This window comes from Zootoca vivipara, chromosome 14 (genome assembly GCF_963506605.1).
Source record: "Zootoca vivipara chromosome 14, rZooViv1.1, whole genome shotgun sequence".
Classification (NCBI taxonomy): Eukaryota; Metazoa; Chordata; class Lepidosauria; order Squamata; family Lacertidae; genus Zootoca; species Zootoca vivipara.
The window spans coordinates 45,097,201-45,120,218 of record NC_083289.1 but is presented as its reverse complement, the minus strand read 5'-3'; the positions used below and the strand labels follow the sequence as shown (position 1 = coordinate 45,120,218).

Below are 23,018 nucleotides of genomic sequence, written 5' to 3'. Positions count from 1 at the left end.
GTTGGATTGGGTAGCTCCCGCTGATTCTGAATCCTATTGTTCTAGGATTCAGCTCAGTACATAACACCTTTCATGATGTAACAATGATGTATTTATTAGTGATGTAGTTTGGGGGGTGTAACATGGGGATTAGCAGCTAATAAAAGTTTGGGTTCTCTTTTGTACGGGGCTTCCATCTTGTTTCACCTGGGGGCAGGTGGGAGTCCTGTCGTGACAGTCTTCATTAAAGACCAAGCCTTACTGGCTGCTGTTTTGCTCTGGTATTCCTGGCTGGTGTCCTTGTTTTTTTTTTTTTTGTCCAAGGGAGGCCCTCAGATTTCTTCATTAACAACCCAGAGATGCATTTTAAATAAAAGCACACATTCTACTCATGTAAAAACACCAGGCAGGCCCCACAAATAACCCGGAGATGAATTTTAAAAGGGCACATTCTATTCATGTAAAAGCACGCTGATTCCTGGACCGTCCACGGGCTGGATTTAGAAGGTGATTGGGCCGCATCCGGCCCCTGGGCCTTAGGTTGTCAACCCCTGTCATAACACAATGTAAATTTTTACCCTTTAGTCCACATACATTCCCACTGTTCCATCTGAAGCCTTTCCAAAGATGGATCAAGGCTAACAGCTTCACCTGTTTAATTTTTGCTTGCACAAGAGCTCAGGTTGGGGCTCTTAGCTACCTCACTAACGCCCTGGGAGCAGACATACTCCTTGACTCCAGTCTCTCTCCCACCCACAAATACATGCACCATCACATCCATCAATGCTCATCAGTGCTCATCAATGGCGCCTCCTCATCCTGGAGAGAAGTGACTAGTGGGGTGCCAAAGGGTTCTGTCTTGGGCCCAGTCTTATTCAACATCTTTATCAATGACTTAGATGATGGGCTTGAGGGCATCCTGAGCAAGTTTGCAGACGACACCAAATTGGGAGGGGTGGCTAATACCCCAGAGGACAGGATCACACTTCAGAATGACCTTAACAGATTAGACAACTGGGCCAAAGCAAACAAGATGAATTTTAACAGGGAGAAATGTAAAGTACTACACTTGGGCAAAAAAAAAATGAAAGGCACAAATACAGGATGGGTGACACCTGGCTTGAGAGCAGTACATGTGAAAAGGATCTAGGAGTCTTGGTAGACCACAAACTTGACATGAGTCAGCAGTGTGATGCAGCAGCTAAAAAAGCCAATGCAATTCTGGGCTGCATCAATAGGAGTATAGCATCTAGATCCATAGCTGCCAAGTTATTCCTTTTTTTAAGGGATTTTCCATTATGCTGAATAGGCTTCCTCGTGAGAAAAGGGAAAACTTGGCAGCTATGTCTAGATCTAGGGAAGTAATAGTACCACTGTATTCTGCTCTGCTCAGACCTCACCTGGAGTACTGTGTCCAGTTCTGGGCACCACAGTTCAAGAAGGATACTGACAAACTGGAACGTGTCCAGAGGAGGGCAACCAAAATGGTCAAAGGCCTGGAAACAATGCCTTATGAGGAACGGCTTAGGGAACTGGGTATGTTTAGCCTGGAGAAGAGAAGAGAAGGTTAAGGGGTGATATGATAGCCATGTTCAAATATATGAAAGGATGTCATATGGAGGAGGGAGAAAGATTGTTTTCTGCTGCTCCAGAGAAGCGGACACGGAGCAATGGATTCAAACTACAAGAAAGGAGATTCCACCTAAACATTAGGAAGAACTTCCTAACATTAAGAGCTGTTCAGCAGTGGAATTTGCTACCAAGGAGTGTGGAGTCTCCTTCTTTGGAGGTCTTTAAGCAGAGGCTTGACAGCCATATGTCAAGAATGCTTTGATGGTGTTTCCTGCTTGGCAGGGGGTTGGACTGGATGACCCTTGTGGACTCTTCCAACTCTATGATTCTAAGGTATTATATATTTTACAGGTAGGTAGCCGTGTTGGTCTGAGTCGAAGCAAAATAAAAAAAATTCCTTCAGTAGCACCTTGAAGACCAACTAAGTTTATATTTTGGTATGAGCTTTCGTGTGCATGCACACTTCTTCAGATACACTAGAAACAGAAGTGTCAGACCCTATATATATACAGAGGGTGGTGGGGGTGGGTGGGAATGGGAGATGGGCTGATGGGAGTGGTAAACCTGTAGATGGGTGTTAATGGCTGCTGATGGCTGCAATTAGTCCTGGGCTGAGGTGCTAAAGAAAGCTTGATCATGCATAATGAGATAAGAATCCGATATCTCTATTCATCCCAGGTGCTTCCATGGTTTTAAGCTTGGTAATGATTTCCAATTCAGCAACTTCCCTTTCCAGTCTGTTCCTGAAATTTCTCTGTAATAAAACAGCTGCTTTGAGATCTTGTATAGAATGTCCTGGGAGATTGAAGTGTTCTCCTACTGGTTTTTCAGTCTTATGGTTCCTGATGTCAGATTTATGTCCATTTATCCTTTGGCGTAGGGTTTGGCCTGTTTGTCCAATATAGAGAGCTGAAGGGCACCGTTGGCATTTGATGGCATACACAATGTTAGAAGATGAGCAATTAAATAGTCCTGAGATGGTATGTTGGATGTTGTTGGGGCCAGTAATGATGTTGTCCGGGTGTATGTGGCAGCAAAGTTGGCATCTGGGTTTATTGCAGGCTCTGGTACCAGTGTCCATGTTAAGTCTGGTGGTTGTATTATTGTGGGTGAGGAGTTGTTTAAGATTGGGTGGCTGTCTGTAGGCAATGAAAGGTCTTCCTCCCAGAGCTTGAGAAAGGGAGCTGTCATTGTCCAGGAGAGGCTGTAGATCTCTGATGATGCGTTGTACTGTTTTAACTTGGGAGCTGTATGTGATGACTAGTGGTGTTCTGTTATTTTCTTTTTTGGGTCTGTCTTGCAGCAGGTTCTCCCTAGGTATCAGTCTGGCTCTGTTGATCTGTTGTTTAACTTCATCAGGTGGATATTTTAGTTCTAAAAAGGTTTGCTGTAGATCTCTTAGGTGAGATTCTCTGTCTGTAGAGTTGGAACAGATACGGTTGTAACGTAGGGCCTGGCTGTATACGATGGATTGTTTGGTATGTTTGGGATGGTAGCTAGAAGCATGTAGATATGTTTGTCGGTCAGTTGGTTTTCTGTATAAGGTGGTGTCTATACGTCCATCCTGTATTTTTATAGTAGTGTCCAAAAAATGTATTTCTTGCATAGATTGGTTCATTGTTAGGTTGATGGTGGGGTGAAAGTCATTGAATGTCTGGTGGAAGGTTTCCAGGGTCTGTTGTCCATGTGTCCAGATAATAAAAATATCGTCAATGTATCGTAGGTACAAGAGAGGTTTGAGTGGGTAGGAGTCTAGGAAACGATGTTCTAAATCTGCCATGAAGATGTTGGCATACTGTGGGGCCATGCGGGTGCCCATGGCTGTGCCGCTGATCTGGAGGAACAGGTCATCACCAAATTTGAAGTGGTTGTGGGTAAGGACAAAGTGGCAGAGTTTGGTAGCAAAGTCCGCTGTGGTTTTATCTGAAATGGTGTTCCTTATGGCTTGTAAACCATCATTGTGTGGGATGTTGGTGTATAGAGATTCCACATCCATAGTGGCTAGTATAGTATTGTTAGGAAGATTGTTCAAAGATTGTATTTTCCTCAGAAAATCTGTGGTGTCACGTACGTAGCTGGGAGCACTGATAGCATATGGTTTCAGAACAGAGTCCATATAGCCGGAAACACCCACTGTAATGGTGCCAATACCTGAGATGATGGGGCGTCCTGGATTTCCTGGTTTGTGTATTTTAGGTAGAAGGTAGAAAGTTCCTGGTCGAGGTTCCGCTGGTGTGTTTGTGAGGATCTGTTCTTGGATGTGTAGGGGTAGCTCCTTGACAATCTTGTTCAGTTCTTTTTTGTATGCTTGTGTGGGGTCTGAGTCCCAATTTCATGTAAAAGGCAGTATTGGAAAGTTGTCTGTGGGCCTCTTGGATGTAATCAGTTTTGTTCATGATGACGACAGCTCCACCCTTGTCTGCCTCTTTAATTATAATGTCTGGGTTGTTCCTGAGATTTTCTATGGCTCTCCTTTCAGCATGGTTTAGATTTTGTTGTAAGTGATGGTGTTTTCTGGTCACATCCGTTTGGATTCTGTGGCGGAAGCAGTCGATGTACAGATCTAGTGTGGTATTGCGTCCATCAGGAGGGGTCCACGTGGAGTCCCTTTTTGTGTAACATCTTTTCGGTGGTGGTTGGTGGTCGATGTTCTGTTCATTAATGCGTTTGGAGGGTGATGGTTGTTCCCCAGTAAGTTGAGAGGTGTTGTGTTGTGGGGATGTAGTTTGTTCTACTTTGTCTTGTTCTTGTTTGTGATGAAAATACTCCTTCAGGCGTAAACGGCGGAAAAATGCTTCCAGGTCCCCGCAGAACTGAATCATGTGTGGGGATTTAGCAGGGCAGAATGATAGACCCCGTGAGAGGACGGATTCCTCAGCTGGGCTGAGTGTTTGCTGTTAAAACAGTACAACGCATCATCAGAGATCTACAGCCTCTCCTGGACAATGACAGCTCCCTTTCTCAAGCTCTGAGAGGAAGACCTTTCATTGCCTACAGACAGCCACCCAATCTTAAACAACTCCTCACCCACAATAATACAACCACCAGACTTAACATGGACACTGGTACCAGAGCCTGCAATAAACCCAGATGCCAACTTTGCTGCCACATACACCCGGACAACATCATTACTGGCCCCAACAACATCCAACATACCATCTCAGGACTATTTAATTGCTCATCTTCTAACATTGTGTATGCCATCAAATGCCAACGGTGCCCTTCAGCTCTCTATATTGGACAAACAGGCCAAACCCTACGCCAAAGGATAAATGGACATAAATCTGACATCAGGAACCATAAGACTGAAAAACCAGTAGGAGAACACTTCAATCTCCCAGGACATTCTATACAAGATCTCAAAGCAGCTGTTTTATTACAGAGAAATTTCAGGAACAGACTGGAAAGGGAAGTTGCTGAATTGGAAATCATTACCAAGCTTAAAACCATGGAAGCACCTGGGATGAATAGAGATATCGGATTCTTATCTCATTATGCATGATCAAGCTTTCTTTAGCACCTCAGCCCAGGACTAATTGCAGCCATCAGCAGCCATTAACACCCATCTACAGGTTTACCACTCCCATCAGCCCATCTCCCATTCCCACCCACCCCCACCACCCTCTGTATATATATATAGGGTCTGACACTTCTGTTTCTAGTGTATCTGAAGAAGTGTGCATGCACACGAAAGCTCATACCAAAATATAAACTTAGTTGGTCTTTAAGGTGCTACTGAAGGAATTTTTTTATTATGATAACCTAAGGCAGCTTTACCCAGCTTTGTGCCTTCCCAATGTTTTGGACTCCAGCTCCTATCAGCCTCTGCTAGCATGGCCAATGGACAGGGCTGATGGGAGACGGAGTCCAAAACATCCCACCAGGGATGGCTAGTCCAAGCATTGCGCCAACAATATTTATGGCGTTCAGCAACCCAATTGGGAAAATTGGACCTGGCAAACTCGTGTGCAGTTTATCATGGTGACTACGTTGGCGTAAAATGCCCTCCAGGTGTTTTTGGGGGAACAAGGTGTTTAAAATATAATTAGTCAGTGAGATGACAAGAGGATGAGCAGAAGGCAGGGAGGAATCTCAGCGTAACCTGAAAAGCAGCTTTGAGGGGTGGTTGTGATGGCTAAGAGGTGGCTCCAGCTCTGTGGTGCATCATTTTGGCCAGGCATCCCCAAACTGCGGCCCTCCAGATGTTTTGGCCTACAACTCCCATGATCCCTAGCTAACAGGACCAGTGGTCAGGGGTGATGGGAATTGTAGTCCAAAACATATGGAGGGCCGAAGTTTGGGGGTGCCTGATGTTGGCCAATTTAGGCAGGCAGAGGATATGACCCCTCACTACCACTGTGCTTTGCAGTGCGCCCCACCTATAAACCATGGATGGGGAGCCATGAGTGGGAGAAGAGAACATACCAATCTCAGGTTCTATCGGTTTCTCATTTTCCCAATCTTAAATTTAGTTCTCCACATTTCCACATCTGTTTGCACTTTTGTTTATTTGTAAGGTCCTCGTGAAAATTCACCGGTGCTTCAGTGCAAATTTCTGGTAATGGGCACATCTTGGTTGGCAATGTTGCCTGATACACACATTTTTGGAAAGCGATTCCCACTAACACAACATACTTTTGTATGTTACTTTTACTCATATATGAACCTATGTCCATGCATTCCTCTAGCACGTGCATTTCTGTACATACTTCTTGGCTGGAGAACGGCTTTGCAAAATTCAGATTAGGGTGAATTTTGAAGGCTGGCTGTGTTTCAATTTTTGCATTACAAGTGATGCAAATTTGGTGGGTTTACCTTCAAATGCAAAGTGAATGGGATTTCTCCCCTGTCCCTACCCCACAATGACATCCACACCACACATGTGAAGCCCTCTTAAATCATTCGACAGTAAGGACTTCCTTCAAAGAATCCTGCGAATCCTAGTGTAGGGTACTGAGACCCCTTCGTAGAGCTACAATTCCCAGCACTCTGAACAAGCTATGATTCCCAGGATTTGGGGGGGCATTAGGTGCAGTCATGACCGACTCTGGGGTTGCAGCGCTCATCTCGCATTATTGGCCGAGGGAGCCAGCATACAGCTTCCAGGTCATGTTGCCAGCCTGACTAAGCCACTTCTGGCGAACCAGAGCAGCACACGGAAATGCCGTTTACCTTCCTGCTGTATTTATCTGCTTGTACTTTGACACGCTTTCAAACTGCTAGGCTGGCAGGAGCTGGGACTGAGCAACGGGAGCTCACCCCATTGCGGGGATTCGAACCACCAACCTTCTGATCGGCAAGCCCTAGGCTCTGTGGTTTAACCCACAGCGCCACCCGCATTCACTTGGTATTAGAATGCTTTAAATGCATGATGTGGCTGCGACCCTAAAGTGGCCAGGGCGCAAAAAGTGGCGCAATTTGCCAGGGTGCTGGGCCGCCAGGGGGGCACTGCGCTGCCGTGCCTGCGGCAGCCACGCTACACGCTGTGCCCGCCAGACAGCCGCGCTGTGAAACGGGGCAGGGGGTGCGCGCCGGAGGGATCTTCACACCAGGGCGCCAGATATGCTTACAACAGCCCTGAAAGTGGCTAAATGATTTCACGATGCAGTCTTGCAACAGGACTAGGAGAGGAGTCTTTGCAAGCTCTTCTTTGCACAGGAGGTGAGAATTCAGGTTTCCGTGCGTCGACCACAATTGCAAGACCAGAGTTTCCTCAAACTTCCCATTTCACAAAGGAGAGGCATTACATATCATCTGGTCTGGGAAGAAGCTTGCTTGCCACACTCAGCTGATTATCCCCACTGGCTCCCTTCACCCTACTTGGCTATTATCCATGGGCTGGATTGCAAACCCAGGACCAGGAATATGGTCAGGATGACAAGGGATGAGTCAGCCTGTCAACCTCTGTTTCTCATTTTTCCAATTGTAAACTCAGTTCTGCAAATTTCCCTACCAGATTGCAATTTTATATATATATATATAAAGTGCTCTTGAACATTTGCCAGCATTTTAGAGTGGATTTATCCTAATATACACATCTTTGGTATGCAGTTTTGTCTAAGAGGCATGTTTTTTTAAAGCATAACCCTAATGTAATGCAATTTTGTTTGTAACGTTCACTAATATATGCATTTACATGCACATTTTCCTCTAAAGCACACATTTGGGCACACAACTTTTGGCTGGAGAATTGCATCACAATTCTTTGGGTAAGTCCAAAGTTTGAAGGATAGTTGTGTTTCGGTTCATATATTTTGCCACCACCAGTAGGGCACACCTTGGCGTACAACCCCTCAAGTGCTTGTGAATGGTTTTTTGAGGTGGTTGTGGGCAAAGCCCAAAGAAGCCAACAAGAATGTGAGTACTTAAGGCTCCCAACCCCTATAGTTATAATTTGCGGGTAGCCATATGATCTTATTTTGATTTCAATCCAATTTTAAGCTGTATTTCAGTCGATTGCTGGATTTTATGTCTTGGAACGATGCCTTATGAGGAACGGCTTAGGGAGCTGGGTATGTTTAGTCTGGAGAAGAGAAGCTTAAGGGGTGATATGATAGCCATGTTCAAATATATAAAAGGATGTCATACAGAGGAGGTAGAAAGGTCGTTTTCTGCTGCTCCAGAGAAGCGGACACGGAGCAATGGATTCAAACTACGAGAAATAAGATTCCACCTAAACATTAGGAAGAACTTCCTGACAGTAAGAGCTGTTCGGCAGTGGAATTTGCTACCAAGGAGTGTGGTGGAGTCTCCTTCTTTGGAGGTCTTTAAGCAGAGGCTTGACAGCCATCTGTCAGGAATGCTTTGATGGTGTTTCCTGCTTGGCAGGGGGTTGGACTGGATGGCCCTTGTGGTCTCTTCCAACTCTATGATTCTAAGGTATTATATATTTTGATGTTAGCTGCCCTGAGCCCGGTTCTGGCCAGGGAGGGTGGGATATAAATAAAATTATTATTACTATCTTGTTCTCAGAGACATCAGCCAGATTCCCATTATGGGAAGCCTACAAACAAGACATGATCGGAGCACTGGTCTTCCCCAGAAAACAGCCACAAATATTTCTTGCAGGAGGGATGCCCACTGGTAAGATGGCCACAGGTAGCTTCAGTTGCATCCTGAGGCCTGGGAAACACCCTCAAAGAGCAGCCTGTCCCGTGATGTTGTAAAGCGAAACTCAGGTATTCCCCGCAGGGTCTGGTTTGTTGCTAATCATAGTAAACACCGTGGTGAGCTGGGAATCTATTTCTGCAAGCCGATGCTCCTTTGAGCTTGCCTCTTTTTAAAGCTACAAATTTCTTTCAGTGGGTCGGCTAACCGGTTCACTGAAGTTACTATTAAAATAAGGTTGCGAAATTTTGGAATACAGTACATTTCATTTATGCACCCTTTGTTTTTTTTTTGTTTGTAAAATAAAGCAGCTAACAAATTTTTATTGTTATTAATAGAATTCTGATATGCAAAGATTTGGCAGACAGCCCTGTTAGAAACACATTCACATAAAGGTAGCCAGAAAACAAAGCAATCATGGTAACTTTTTTTTTTTGCGGGGGTGGGGGGGGCAATTTGGTATGTTCCTATTTCTTCTATGAATAAACCACAACATAATTGCTCAGTTCCCTCAGAATATCAGGTTACAATGATAATGTGATTAGCTTGAGCACCTCTGTGTTGTGCTCTCATTGTCTATTGTTTTTCCTCCTTTTTTCCTGTATACTGAATATTGTGAAAACATATTGGGCGTGTGGAACAAACAGTCGACAGAAGCCTGCTACTTGTTGTTTTGGGATTCTTACTACAGCAGAGATGAGAATTGTTGAACAAGTGACACATCTTTCACAAGTAGTGGTTTGGCCACTTGTCCCTTGCATAAGTCGGTGTTTTGCAAGAAACAAACAAGCTTTGAGGAAGCGGTTGAGAGATGGGATGTGGAGATCTGTTTTCTGCTTGTTGCACAGGGGAAAGACGTGCAACCTGGAGAATGTCAGTATTTTGCAGGAGACGCTCAAGTGCAGACCAGAAATTTAGTTTTGCACAATTAAAGTGAATTAGAGAGTTCTGCTGACCTGGTACAACAATTCTGGTTTTGTTTTGACTTTTTTTTTGCAATTAAGAATGCAGCAGGCAATTCTAAACACAACTCTCCCTGGAAGAGGTGGTTTGAGATGCAGATTTGTACAAATGCAGGATTTATTTTTCCATTATTCATTCATTACAAAAGCAATATTTATGAATTTTTACATTATTCATTCATTACAAAAGCAATATTTATGAATTTTTACATCATCCATTCATTACAAAAGCAATATTTATGATTTTTTACATTATTCAATCATTACAAAAGCAATATTTATAACCCCTTGCCCTGGTTAGTGCTTTTAAATAGCCGAGTTAAATGTGGTGCCTTTCACCGAGTCAAGAAAGTGTGTTGTGTGCTGGGTCTCCCAGTCAGAATTTAAAGCAGTCTTGCATATCAGTCAAGAAAGGTGAAGGTGCTGTTCCTTCTCCTGTTTCTGAAACCGAGTTTTCACCCTGCTGAAGATGAAGAGATGGAGGTGGAGGAGAAAGAGAAGCGGGGACAATCATTGAACAGCATGGCCTCTTCAAACCTGCAATAGATTCTGCAACTGCCAAGCCCCCCCCCCCATTCCAAGAATCCCAGTTTGTTATGTTACCCAATAACTCTCCAGCAGTCCTCACAGAAATACACTGCCCAGGAATCTGGGGGAAAGAGAGAACTATTCTGTAGTTTGCAGGAATGCTGTCTTACGCTGCCTCAGATAGTCAAAACTCTGATCCATCTACTTTAGTTCTGTCAAAACTGGCCGGCAGCATTCATCCAAGATTGCAGGCAAGGAACCTTTCCTAGTCCTACCTGGAGATGCCATTTGGGATTGAAACCGGAAAAACCTTCTGCAGGCCAAGCAGATGCTCTCCTGTTGCCCTGCACCCCCTTCCCCTGACGTCACCCAACTGTAGAAATCTTAGCCAATGAATTGTGCCGGTTGTCACCGGCTGGCTGTCTCTAGGGCACACATTTAAACAATTGTTTTGAAGCAAGAGGTGGACTTTGGTTTGCGATATCTGTATTTTGTCAGGGCAGGATGGTGAGGAGGCCAACGCCTTCTCTCGTGGGTGGGAACTATTCTTCAAACTTAGAAACGTCAGCTTCAAGGGGGCTCCTTGAAATGCTGCTGTCCTGTTAACTGGGGAACTTTTAAATAGAGCCTACGGGAAAATGTTTGCCTGTTTGCGTTTGGAACGAAAAGAAGTTCTGTGACCGAGTTCTGCTATGGAGCTGCAAGGCTGTTTCGTGCTAAGTTCTTGGTGACAGGCTCTAACAATACGGTAGGAGGGAGAGAAAATGTCACCGTTGCATTATGAAAAGCAAGGCTCACTTTTTTCTCTGCACTACCCCAGCCAGATTGGCATGTAAACTCAAGGCTTTATGATGTTAGCCGCCCTGAGCTCAGGTCATAGCTGCCAAGTCTCCTGTTTTCCCCGGGAAACCCCCGTTTTTCCAGCTGTCCCCAGCCGAAAAAACATTTTTTTTGTTTCCCCCCGGTTTATTCTGGCGCGGCGGCCATTTTGGAACTGGGCGGAACATGCTCAGAAGCGACTTTTGATGCTGCTCTGCCCAGTTCCAAAATGGCTGCAGTGTGACTTCTGGTGCGGCAGCCATTTTGGAACTGGGCACAGCAGCATCAAAAGTCACTTCTGAGCATGCTCCGCCCAGTTCCAAAATGGCCGCCGCACTACTTCCGGTATGCTACTTCTGGTCCGGTCCCTTATTTTTCAGAGAGGAACTTGGCAGGTATGGCTCAGGTCCGGCTGGGGAGGGCGGGGTACAAATAAAAATGTGTTATTAATTATTATTATCATTGCATTTTATTGGGGGGAAAGCAGCATAAAAATGCCTACTGCCCAATTGTTCCTAATTCACTCCATTATGACATGCCTAGGAGGGAGGGGAGTACTGTACAATTATGGAATTCTGATATCTATAGTTTTTGGTAATTTCTCCCTTTCCTTTTGTGTAATGTTGTTTTTGGGCTTTGCTATGTTTCCATTAAGTAAATAAAATCTTTAGGGCGGAGGTAGGAATTACCCATTTGCATGCCCTTAACTCTCTCTGCTCAGATGCTGGACCTTCCAAAATGTTCAGGGAGACCAATGCTAGCAGCTACTTACATTGTCGGGAAAATATTTCTCTATAAGGCCCAGGGCAGCTTGGTAGACAAAGGTGTTCTCGTGAGTCTGGAGGGCTTCGATCTTCTCCAGGCCCCCAAGCTCTTCCACCAAAAGGCACAGCCTCTGTGTTGCACCCAGCTTCTCAGCAGCCTAATATTGGGATACAGTGCAGGGTCCATCTAGTTCAATATTGTCTACACCGATTGGCAGCAGACCTCCTATTTTTCCAGGTGGAAAGCCCAACCAGGAGATGAACTTGGATGCAAGGCAGATTCTCTACTACTGAGCTGCCTGCAACCCTGCCCCAAAGAGGGAAAACTGTGTTCTTCCTGCAACAGCATTGATTCCAGGTTAGAACGCTGCTCAGTTGTCCTGGACAGGTTGGATTCGGAGGAACAGTGGGAGGAACCAACTGGTGAACCCTCAAGGGAAGAAGGCTCAGAGCCAGAGGAGGGGTGGTGGGACAATGAGGAGTGGTCAGAGGGAGAAGCCTGGGAAGAGGAGGTGTTGGAAGCCGAAGAGGTAACAGGGCTTGGTGAGCAGGGAGAGTCTGTGGCAGGGAGCAGTGTGGAATCAGAGGCAAAAGCAGAAGAGGAGGGAGGTCGAGAGAAAGAGTTGAGTCAGGTTGGGGAAGAGTCATGGGTGACTTTCCCTCCTGTTACAACAAGCTCCCCGCCCCGCCACCCGGTCTCCTAGATCCTGAAGAGGTAGGACGACAGCTGAGCAAAGACAGGCAAGATGAAGAAGCAACAGATTGCTTGAGGGAAAACAAGAGAAGGAAATTCAGAGAGATGTGGGAACGTGGAGACCTCTGCCTCACTGGGGCAAGATTCCCTTACTGGGAAGAGTTGCTGTGCTCACTAGTTGCTATGCTCAAAACCTGAGCTGTTTTGTTTCTTTGAATAAAGAGTTAACTTCACGGACACCTGGTGAGTTATTGCTGACCTGTTCCAGACATCCATTGGTCTCCCCCCCCCCCAATATCAGTTCTCCCAGGAAGCCTACCACAGAAGCAGCGAGAAAACATGCACACTTACCAGGAAGAAACTGGAGATGCTGTCCAAGACGACGAGGATAATTTTGGCATCTTTGAGAGCCAGCAAGTTCAGCAGAGGTTTAAGGACCCCCGCCTGGACCATTTCCTCCACCTGCTGCACCGTCCCTCCAGTGGTGAAGTTGGCAACAGCCCACACAGCCTCCCTTTGGGCCCTGATGTCTCCCTGTTGAAGGTGGGGAAGGATGAGCAGGCAAGTGAATACAAGACGGCTGCAGATCAGCCGGTTCTAGTAATTTAACAGTGAACAGCGCTCAGCATGCAACAGCTGACAGTGGGACTCTCACCTATCCCACCCCAATGAAAGCAGAAACCACTTACTATAAATAAGGCATGACTTGATTTATACAAAACTTGCATTTATTTTTTATTTAGCAAGACTTATATACTGCCTAGGGACCCAGGTGGCGCTGTGGGTTAAACCACTGAGCCTAGGGCTTGCTGATCAGAAGGTCAGCGGTTCGAATCCCTGTGACGGGGTGAGCTCCTGTTGCTCAGTCCCAGCTCCTGCCAACCTAGCAGTTCGAAAGCACGTCAAAATGCAAGTAGATAAATAGGGACCGCTACAGCGGGAAGGTAAACGGCGTTTCCGTGTGCTGCTCTGGTTCACCAGAAGCGGCTTTGTCATGCTGACCACATGACCTGGAAGCTATACGCCGGCTCCCTCGGCCAATAATGCGAGATGAGCGCGCAACCCCAGAGTCGGTCACGACTGAACCTAATGGTCAGGGGTCCCTTTACCTTTACCTTATATACTGCCTAATCAGATTTGGAAACCTTTGGCCCTCTAGATCAGTGCTTCCTAAACTTGGGTCTCCAGCTGTTTTTTTGGACTACAATTCCCATCATCCCTGACCTGTTAATAAAATAATAATAATAATAATAATAATAATAATAATAATAATAATAATTTGTTATTTGTACCCTGCCCATCCGGCTGGGTTTCCCCAGCCAATCTGGGCGGCTTCCCTCTGCTAGCTAGGGATGATGGGAGTTGTAGTCCAAAAAAACAGTTGGGGAGACCCAAGTTTCTGAAACGGTGCTCTAGATGTTGAACTTTCTGACACCAAGAGGTGTTCGACAATGGAACTATCTCCTTCGGGAGGTTGTGGACTCTCCTTCCTTGGAGGTTTTTAAGCAGAGGTTGGATGCCCATCTGTCATGGATGCTTTTGTTGAGACTCCTGCATTGCAGGAGGTTGAAGCAGGTGACCCTCGGGGTCCCTTCCAAATCTACAACTCCATGATTCTATGAACTTCTTTCAATTTGTAGTTCAGCAACACCTGGAAGGCCAAAAGTTTCCCCACATCTGCACTAAGCAATTTACATAAAATGTATAACATTCATAAAAATTCAAATAAAGTCAACATAATTTATTACATTTGCTTGTTAAAGTATCAAAACACAAAGAGTCGACTGTTGTTTTTTTAAATATCCATACATAATTAAACAACATGCCTGGATAGCCTTGCCTAATCAGAGAAGCTTTAAGCAGAGCAGGCAGATGTCACCTGTCTAATATTTAAAAACTTGCATGGGTTTGGCAGTCATGTCATGGGTTGGGGCTAAGAGTCACGTAGAAGCGCACTCCAGTTCCAGAGATTTCCACACTCCCCTGCCCATCTATGACACCATAAGGACATAAGAAACATTCCTCTTTCAATTAAGGTGGAGAGGAATGCGGTTTCTCAGGAAAGGCAACCCTTTTCTGTGTGCACTCGGTGTTATGTATTCAGTGGTCCGTGTTTGCCTGAGCTTAAGTCTGGGCTCAGGATTCTGAGCTCCTGTGTTCTGATTCGATACATGCTGTCCAATCACAGAACATTTCAGGATTTGGGCCTCTGCCATTGGCCCTTGAACGCGGAGTCGTGATTCGCAGCTTGGAAGTTTAGACAGCCAATCACGGTGGGAGTGGGAGTGGCCCAGGCTTTCAGGAATGTATACAGTGGTACCTCGGGTTACAAACTTAATTCGTTCCGGAGGTCCGTTCTTAACCCGAAACTGTTCTTAACCTGAGGCACGCTTTCGCTAATGGGGCCTCCTGCTTCCGCCATGCCACCGGCGCGCGATTTCCGTTCTCATCCTGGGGCAAAGTTCGCAACCCGAGGTACTACTTCTGGGTTAGCGGAGTTTGTAAGCTGAAGTGTTTGTAACCCGAAGCGATTGTAACCCGAGGTACCACAGTATAAGCCAGGCATCCCCAAACTTTGGCCCTCCAGATGTTTTGGACTACAATTCCCATCATCCCTGATCACTGGTCCTGTTACCTAGGGATCATGGGAGTTGTAGGCCAAAACATCTGGAGGGCCGCAGTTTGGGGAAGCCTGGTATAAGCAGTTGTCTTGCCTGTTTCCCAGGTATGTAGCTCAATAAAGGTTCTTGCTGTTATCGCTGTGTTTTGCCTCTTGTCTAAACACACCCTTCCACCAACATTTAGCAATTACTGGCAGCATTCCCCAGCCTGAGCAAGGGAACCCAGGAAAATGCAAAACGTTACCTTCTCCAGCAGCTCCACCAGGGGAGGCAGGAGGCCGCAAGTGATGAGCTGCTGTATCTGGCTGCTGGGCCCTGCGGCAATGTTGCTCAAAGCCCAGGCTGCCTCCTTCTGTATGGATGGCTTAGGGTGGTGCAGGAGGTGTGGCAAGACAGACAGCGCACCGGCGTCGATGGCCATCTGCGTCTGCTCGTCTGTGCCGGTGACTATGTTGCCCAGAGTGCGGAGAGCTGGAGTCTTTAAAAAACGAAATCCAGAAAATATATAGACTAAGCAGGGGTGCTGAAGACGCCACCGGTATTCTGAGTGTAACTTGTAAATACAGGGATGGGTGGATTTGGGCATGCATGCATAGCTGCCAAGTCTCCCGTATTCCCTGGGAAACCCCCGTTTTTCCTGCTGTTCCCAGCCGAAAAAACGGATTTTTTTGTTTTCCCCCAGTTTATTCTGGCGCGGCGGCCATTTTGGAACTGGGCGGAGCATGCTCAGAAGCGACTTTTGATGCTGCTTTGCCCAGTTCCAAAATGGCTGCAGCGCGACTTCTGGTGCGGCGGCCATTTTGGAACAGGGCAGAGCAGCATCAAAAGTAGCTTCTGAGCATGCTCCGCCCAGTTCCAAAATGGCGGCAGCGCTACTTCCGGTCTGCTACTTCCGGTCCAGTCCCTTATTTCTCAGGCCAGAACCTGGCAGCTATGCATGCATGTTCCTATCAGGCTCTCATTTTTCCAATCTTTTAAATCTGATTCTCCACACGCGTTTGTGAATTCTTTTTCAGAATTCTTAAAAAAAATCCTTAAAAAAAATCCACCCACATCTTAGTGCTAATTTCTCCCGATTGACATGCTTTTGCAGGCCATTTCCCCCAATTTAATACATTTTGTGTGTTACGCATACAAAACATTGCAGCGTTTCTCAAACTTGTGTCGCCAGCTGTTGTTGGACTGCAACTCCCATCATCCCTGACCACTGGTCCTGCTAGCTAGGGATGATGGGAGTTGTAGCCCAGCAACAGCTGGTTACCCAAGCTTGAGAAACGCTGCAATGCATTATTGTCAGAAATATTTACATCTTAATACCCCAATATTTGCATTATTGTACTCGTTATTTGGCCAGAGACCTGCATTGTAAAATTCAGAGAAGTGCAGGTTTCAAAGCAAGGCTGTGTTTCTTTTCCCGTGTTGTTGGGATGTGAACTGAACTGAATTTCTGGCCCATCCCAACAGATGACCTGTGCCATCGAGGGAAAGTTGTTTAGTCGTTTAGTCGTGTCCGACTCTTCGTGACCCCGTGGACCATAGCACGCCAGGCACTCCTGTCTTCCACTGCCTCCCGCAGTTTGGTCAGACTCATGTTGGTGGCTTTGAGAACACTGTCCAAGGGAAAGGGAGAAATATATTTAGCAGTAGCCGGCAAGACTGTGTGGCACTGCTTTTCCTAAAAGCCTCTTACGCGGGTGGCGCTGTGGTCTAAACCACTGAGCATCTTGTGCTTGCTGATTGGAAGGTTGGCGGTTCGAATCCCCGCAACAGTGTGAGTTCCTGTTGCTCTGTCTCATCTCCTGCCAACCTAGCAGTTTGAAAGCACGCCAGTGCAAGTAGATAAACAGTTACCGCTGCGACGGGAAGGTAAACAGCATTTCCATGCACTCTGGTTTCCGTCATGGTGTCCCGTTGCGCCAGAAGCGGTTTAGTAATGCTGGACACATGATCCGAAATGCTGTCTGAGGACAAACGCCAGCTCGCTTGGCCTGTAAGCAAGATGAGCACCGCAACTCCATAGTCGCCTTTGACTGGACTTAACCATCCAGGGGAAGAAATGGAGGCAGTGAGAGATTTTACCTTCTTGGGCTTCTTGATCACTGCAGATGGTGACAGCAGTCACGAAATTAAAAGACGCCTGCTTCTTGGGAGAAAAGCAATGACAAACCTAGACAGCATCTTAAAAAGCAGAGACATCACCTTGCCTACAAAGGTCCGTATAGTTAAAGCTATGGTTTTCCCAGTAGTGATGTATGGAAGTGAGAGCTGGACCATAAAGAAGGCTGATCGCCGAAGAATTGAGGCTTTTGAATTATGGTGCTGGAGAAGACTCTTGAGAGTCCCATGGACTGCAAGAAGATCAAACCTATCCATTCTTAAGGGAATCAGCCCTGAGTGCTCACTGGAAGGACAGGTCCTGAAGCTGAGGCTCCAATACTTTGGCCACCTCATGAGAAGAGAAGACTCCCTGGAAAAGACCCAGATGTTGGGAAAGATTGAGGGCACAAGGAGAAGGGGACGACAGAGGACGAGATGGTTGGACAGTGTTCTCGAAGCTACGAACATGAGTTTGACCAAACTGCGGGAGGCAGTGGAAGACAGGAGTGCCTGGCGTGCTCTGGTCCATGGGGTCACGAAGAGTCGGACACGACTAAACGACTAAACAAACAAACCATCCAGGGGTCCTTTACCTCACCTTTTTTCCACCTTTACTTACCAGGATTGGCAGGTCTGCGTAGGCCAGGAGCTGCACCAGCCGCGGAAGCACCCCAACCTCCACCACCACATGGATGCGATCATTCGAGCCATCTGTCAGGTAAGAGAAAGCCCAGCTGGCGTCTGCAAGGATGGCCTCGTCGTCATACTGCAGAAGGTTCATGAGCATGGGGAGCATCTGCTGCACAGCTGCCAGGGGAGGATACGGGTTTTTGCCTCTGCAGAGGTTGGACAGCGTCCAGGTGATGTTGCGCAGGAACCCAACCTGGAAAACCAGAATCATGTCCATTGGCTGAAACCAGAGTGGGGAAACAGAACTTCCAAAGACTCTAGGGCAGGGATGTCCAACAGGTTGATCGGGATCTACTGCCCCAGGAGGCTTTGGTAGATCGAGGTCGATAGATGGGTCTCTTTCCTTAGCGTTGGTAAAATACCTTAGTGCCCCCTCGCCCCGCCCTCCAATGTTCCACGATTCACAGGACGGAAGACGGAGTTTTGTGATCTGTTGGTGAGTGGCTGTTCCCCTTTTCCCCTTGAGCTTAAGCTTGAATTATCAAAAATCAGGGCTTTCTTCCTCCCTAAAAAAGCTCAACAACTCTGCCCTGAACCTCTAAAAAAGTGGCTTTCCTCCTCCTTGAAAAAAGCTCAAAAACTTTTGGGGGCTTCTCTTTCTAAAAAAAAAAGCTCAACAACTTTGACCTGAATCCACTGCCAGCTTTTAATTCTGTGAATAGATCACAGTCTCTAGGGCAGGCATCCCCAAACTACGGCCCTCCATATGTTTTGGCCTACAACTCCCATGATCCCTAGCTAACAGGACCAGTGGTCGTGGAAGATGGGAATTGTAGTCCAAAACATCTGGAGGGCCAAAGTTTGGGGATGCCTGCTCTAGGGAGTTCGCCATCTAGGGCAATGGATAAGCTACGTTTACTGAGATCCATCACTTCCAGAGAACAGCCAGCCCCTGAATTTTGGAGTAAGGGTGGGAAAATTATTACATTCACAGATTGCCTTCCACATGTATGTCCCAAGGCAATTTACAGACATACCGTACTTTTCCGTGTATAAGATGAGGGTTTTTTTAAATATAAAATAATTATGATAAAAATTGAGAGTCATCTTATACACGGATAGTGCATAGTAGAGACGTGGTATTGGTTTCTACCACGAGCCGGAGATTGCCAGCAGCTATTGGGTGTGTTATTGGTGGCTGCGGCCAAGGCTGGTGTTGATTTGCTGTCGCTGCGGCAATTAGGCGGGCGATTGGCATCTTCTGCTGGTGAGGGGGCAGACGATTGGTTGATTTCAATCAGGTCTCTCCCACTAATTCAAGCCCATCCTCTTCTATTCATCAGCTGCATGGGTCAAAGGATTAACTAATTATCTCAAGGGATTAACTCAGGGGTCAGCAAACTTTTCCAGCAGGGAGCCGCCGGTCCACTGTCCCTCAGACCTTTTGGGGGGTCGGACTATTTTTTCGGGGTGGTGGTGAACAAATTTCTATGCCCCACAAATAACCCAGAGATGCATTTTAAATAAAAGGGCACATTCTACTCATGCAAAAACACGCTGATTCCCGGACCATCCGCGGGCCGGATTGAGAAGGCGATTGGGCTGGATTCAGCCCCTGGGCCTTAGTTTGCCTACCCATGGATTAACCGGTCTTCTTGGCTCCAGAGAGCCATAGCTATCTATCTAACCAAGCAGAAGTAGAAACATACCGGAGTGCAAGGTGTCACCAAGGACAGGAGGGGAGGGATTGCATTGAAGTTGATCAGCACATCTCTGTACAGGGGGCCATCACCTACATAGGATAAAGCATCAGGAATGGTAGTTACTTTCCGGGTGTGTGTGAAAATAGCGAAACACGGTCATCTCTCCCTGAACCATCCATGGTGGTTGGTTTCCATTGGCACTGATGGGGCAGAGAGGATGACCAACAGCAGGTGGCGCCAGAGTCAATGCAGCTTTTCCGTGGTGGCTCCCCGCTTGTTGAATGTTCTCCCCAGAGAGACTCGCCTGGCACCTTCACTACAAACCTTTTGGGTGAAAACGTTTCTCTATAACCAGGCCTTTGGTGGATTGACATTCTATTGCACATATATTCGTCTCAAGGCAAATCTTTAAAAAATGCAGTATAAACACTGACAACTGGGAAACACTGGCCTGCGAGCGCTCCAGTTGGAGAACAGCCTTTAACAAAGGTGTCATGGGCTTTGAAGAAACTCAATCTCAGGACGCAAGGGAGAAACGTGCTAAGAGGAAGGCACGCTTGGCAAATCCACAGCGTGATCAACTCCCACCTAGAAACCAATGTCCCCAATGTGGAAGGACATGTGGATCCAGAATTGGCCTCCACAGTCACTTACAGACCCATTGTTAAAATCGTGTTTATGGAAGACAATCTTACTCGGCTATGAGTGATCACCAAAGAATATATATAATTTTCTAAATGACATTTCAAAATATTCATTTATACAACTTTAAACCAGTGACTTCCCTTCTTCTCTTTAGGTGGTTCATTTTGCATACCACACACCCCTGCATGTTTTACATGAACTATACCATTCAGCAATCCATTATTACATGGGGGATGCGGGTGGCGCTGTGGTCAAAACCACTGAGCCTCCTGGGCTTGCCAATCGGAAGGTCGGCGGTTCAAATCCCCATGACGGAAACACCGGCTCCCTCAGCCTCAAAGCGAGATAAGCGCCGCAACCCCATAGTCGCCTTTGACTGAATTTAACCGTCCAGGGGTCCTTTACCTTTACCACCTCATTACATCCATCAAAACTTATTTGTACTGTTGAATTTATCATATTGCTACCAGCATTTTTAAATGAACACAATCCCCCCCCCCATATGGGGCGTTCTATGGCCTTTTAAAGGAGTTTGTGGAAGGGGCATTATTGGTTTGTTTTTATTGTGTTATTTATTTTGTGTTCTCATTTTGTATTTTGATGTTGTGAACCACCACCCTGCAACCTGCGGTATACAAATCGAATAAATAACAATAATCAGAACCCTCCCCTAGTTCACTTCATTGTGCAACTGGGAAAGCCGCAAGGTTTTCTGCTGACCGGGCAGGATGGACCAACAAGTCTCCATGTGAAGTTAAGTGTGGATCCTAGAATCTTCTGGGCACCCTGCGTTGTGAACCAGTTATATGAGGGTCACAAGAGAACTGGGTTCCAGCATGGGCAAACACCCCATGAACTGGGATTGCCTGCCTTTATGACTGAACTAGCCTGACATGTTGATGGTCTACTACTTGTTGGCTCCACCAAATGTAGATGGATTTGGCTCTCACTGACCAAGACCCAGCAGTTCATTGGCTGCCATCTTGGAAATCCAAAAGCACCACCACTTACCTGCTATGTTCCCCAAGGCCCACACAGCCTGCTCACAGATATGCATCTTTGGAGAAGACAAGATGACTATCAAGCCTTGCACGGCATTGGCCTCCACTACTGCTCTGGTCTGGTCAGATGTCCCAGAAGCGATGTTAGTGAGCGCCCAAGCAGCCTCTAGTTGCAAGCTTGGAGCGTCGTGATGATACAAAAAGTCCACGAGTTTAGGAATGACCCCAGCTTCAACGACTTGGTCAATGGGAGGGTTCTTATGTTGAGAGAGTAGTTTCCTGTGGACAGGGAGATGGATGAGAGCCTTAATCAACTATTGAGCACAGGTCGGCTGACTTCAGCCTTGCAGGACACACTTAAAAAACAAACAAACTGAAGTCCCAATATCCGGCAACCAGAACCGTGAGCAAAATAATAGCTGGCTGAAGAGAGTGCCTCTGTAAGGCCAACACAAGCTCAGCCCAGTAATTTGTAATCAGCACCAAAAGGAAGTCCACCAACATGCGCCCAAGTGAGAGACTTTTGGGAAAAGATTTATGATGAACTGAAAAAGGTGTTGAAAAACACCTTTGCCAAGAAACCAGAAGCCTTCTTACTTGGGATAACGGGGTGTGTGTGTGAAATACCTAGGAAGGATGTTACCTTTTTTTGTGTATGCCACAACAGTTGCAAGAATTCTACTTGCAAAGAATTAGAAGAATGAAGAAGTACCAACAGTGGATGAATGGCAGAAGAAGCTGATAGAATTTATGGAACTGTCTGAGTTGACCGGAAGACTCCGGTATCGGAGTGAAGTAGCAGTGGAAGAAGACTGGAAGAAATTTAAAATTTATTTAAAGAATAAGCGTATAATAGATTAGAACCAGTGGAAGTGAGGGAGATAAAGAAGAGGTTGTAGATAATACAATGGTGTGAAATAAGTTTTGTTAGAAGTTAAGGATAATTTAATTAAGAAGTAAGATATAGATAGAGTGTAAAAGGATAAGATGTAAAAGATAGAGAAATAAGGTATTACTAAAGTAATAAGTAGAGATTATATAAGATTTAGAGTTTACTACGGATGATATGTAAAGAAGCGCAGAAGGAGGTGGAATGAGGAAGTCAATAGATGAGAAATAAGGGTTATAAGCTAGAATTTTTGTTTTTGTATTTTTGAATGCTTTTTTGTATTGTGTATTTTTTATGTTTTGTATTTTCTTTTTGGGTTTTGTATTTTTGCATGTTTTGTTGTTTGAGAAAATATTTAATAAATATATTTTAAAAAACAAAAAACAAAACAAAAGGAAGTCCACCAATCCTTCCACACTAAATTCCAGTTCTGGTTTTTGCAGCAATTTAATTTGGGGAGGGGGAGACAGGAAAGCTTTTTCAGTTGTAGCTATTGGTAAACAACTCAGGGTCAGAAACCTTTGTTGCTCACCCAGAGAGCTACCAGGGAACTCCCAGTTAACTTCTACTGCTCCTGATTTTGCAATGCCGGTAGAACCACAACAGATTCAAAGGTCAGTAAATACAAAGCCTACATATACAGGATTTCAAGCTGTGGCCGCATGCTGTTGCAGAAACAATATATGTTGGCGGCTTCAAATGCAGTGAGGCAATTTCCCTTGATTCTATTGGTCCAGGCCCTACCTGCCAGAGCAGGATAAAACAACCCTTTGGATAGTCTCCTCCTATCCAAGCTAAACATTCCCAACTATCTCAACTGCTCCTCCTAAGGCTTGGTTTCCAGACCCTTGATCATCTTGACCACCTTCCTCTGCAACTTGTCAACATCCTTCCCAAATTGTGGCTCCCACAACTGGACACAGGACTCCAGGTGTGGTTTGACCAAGGCAGTACTATGACTTATTTTGATCTGGATTCTATACTTCTGGTGATGCAGCCTAGAATAG

At 46.0% G+C, this 23,018-nt stretch overlaps 2 protein-coding genes across 5 annotated transcripts in view; one reads left to right on the top strand and one right to left on the bottom strand.

Annotated features, from left to right (window-relative positions):
• Positions 1-9,699: 9,699 nt before the first annotated feature.
• Positions 9,700-23,018, bottom strand: part of KPNA7 (karyopherin subunit alpha 7) — a 42,909-nt gene continuing 29,590 nt past the window's right edge. For 2 of the 4 annotated variants that reach the window (XM_060282814.1, XM_060282811.1), the window contains exons 5-11: positions 21,133-21,401; positions 19,483-19,565; positions 17,763-18,026; positions 15,291-15,524; positions 12,777-12,959; positions 11,740-11,889; positions 9,700-10,083 (exon numbers count right to left, since the gene is read on the bottom strand). In XM_060282814.1, coding sequence (XP_060138797.1) covers positions 9,997-10,083; positions 11,740-11,889; positions 12,777-12,959; positions 15,291-15,524; positions 17,763-18,026; positions 19,483-19,565; positions 21,133-21,401 — 1,270 coding nt within the window. In that variant the 3' untranslated portion in view covers positions 9,700-9,996. Of the gene's footprint in view, positions 10,084-10,223; positions 10,270-11,739; positions 11,890-12,776; positions 12,960-15,290; positions 15,525-17,762; positions 18,027-19,482; positions 19,566-21,132; positions 21,402-23,018 lie in introns of all 4 variants that reach the window. The other 2 variants (XM_060282813.1, XM_060282812.1) reach the window with 2 other exon arrangements.
• The window catches only part of LOC118092629 (myosin-16), a 79,903-nt gene continuing 74,646 nt past the window's right edge, over positions 17,762-23,018 (top strand). The window contains exon 1 of the mRNA XM_035130922.2: positions 17,762-17,861. The gene's annotated coding sequence lies outside the window, so the exon portion shown is untranslated. The remainder of the gene's footprint in view (positions 17,862-23,018) is intronic.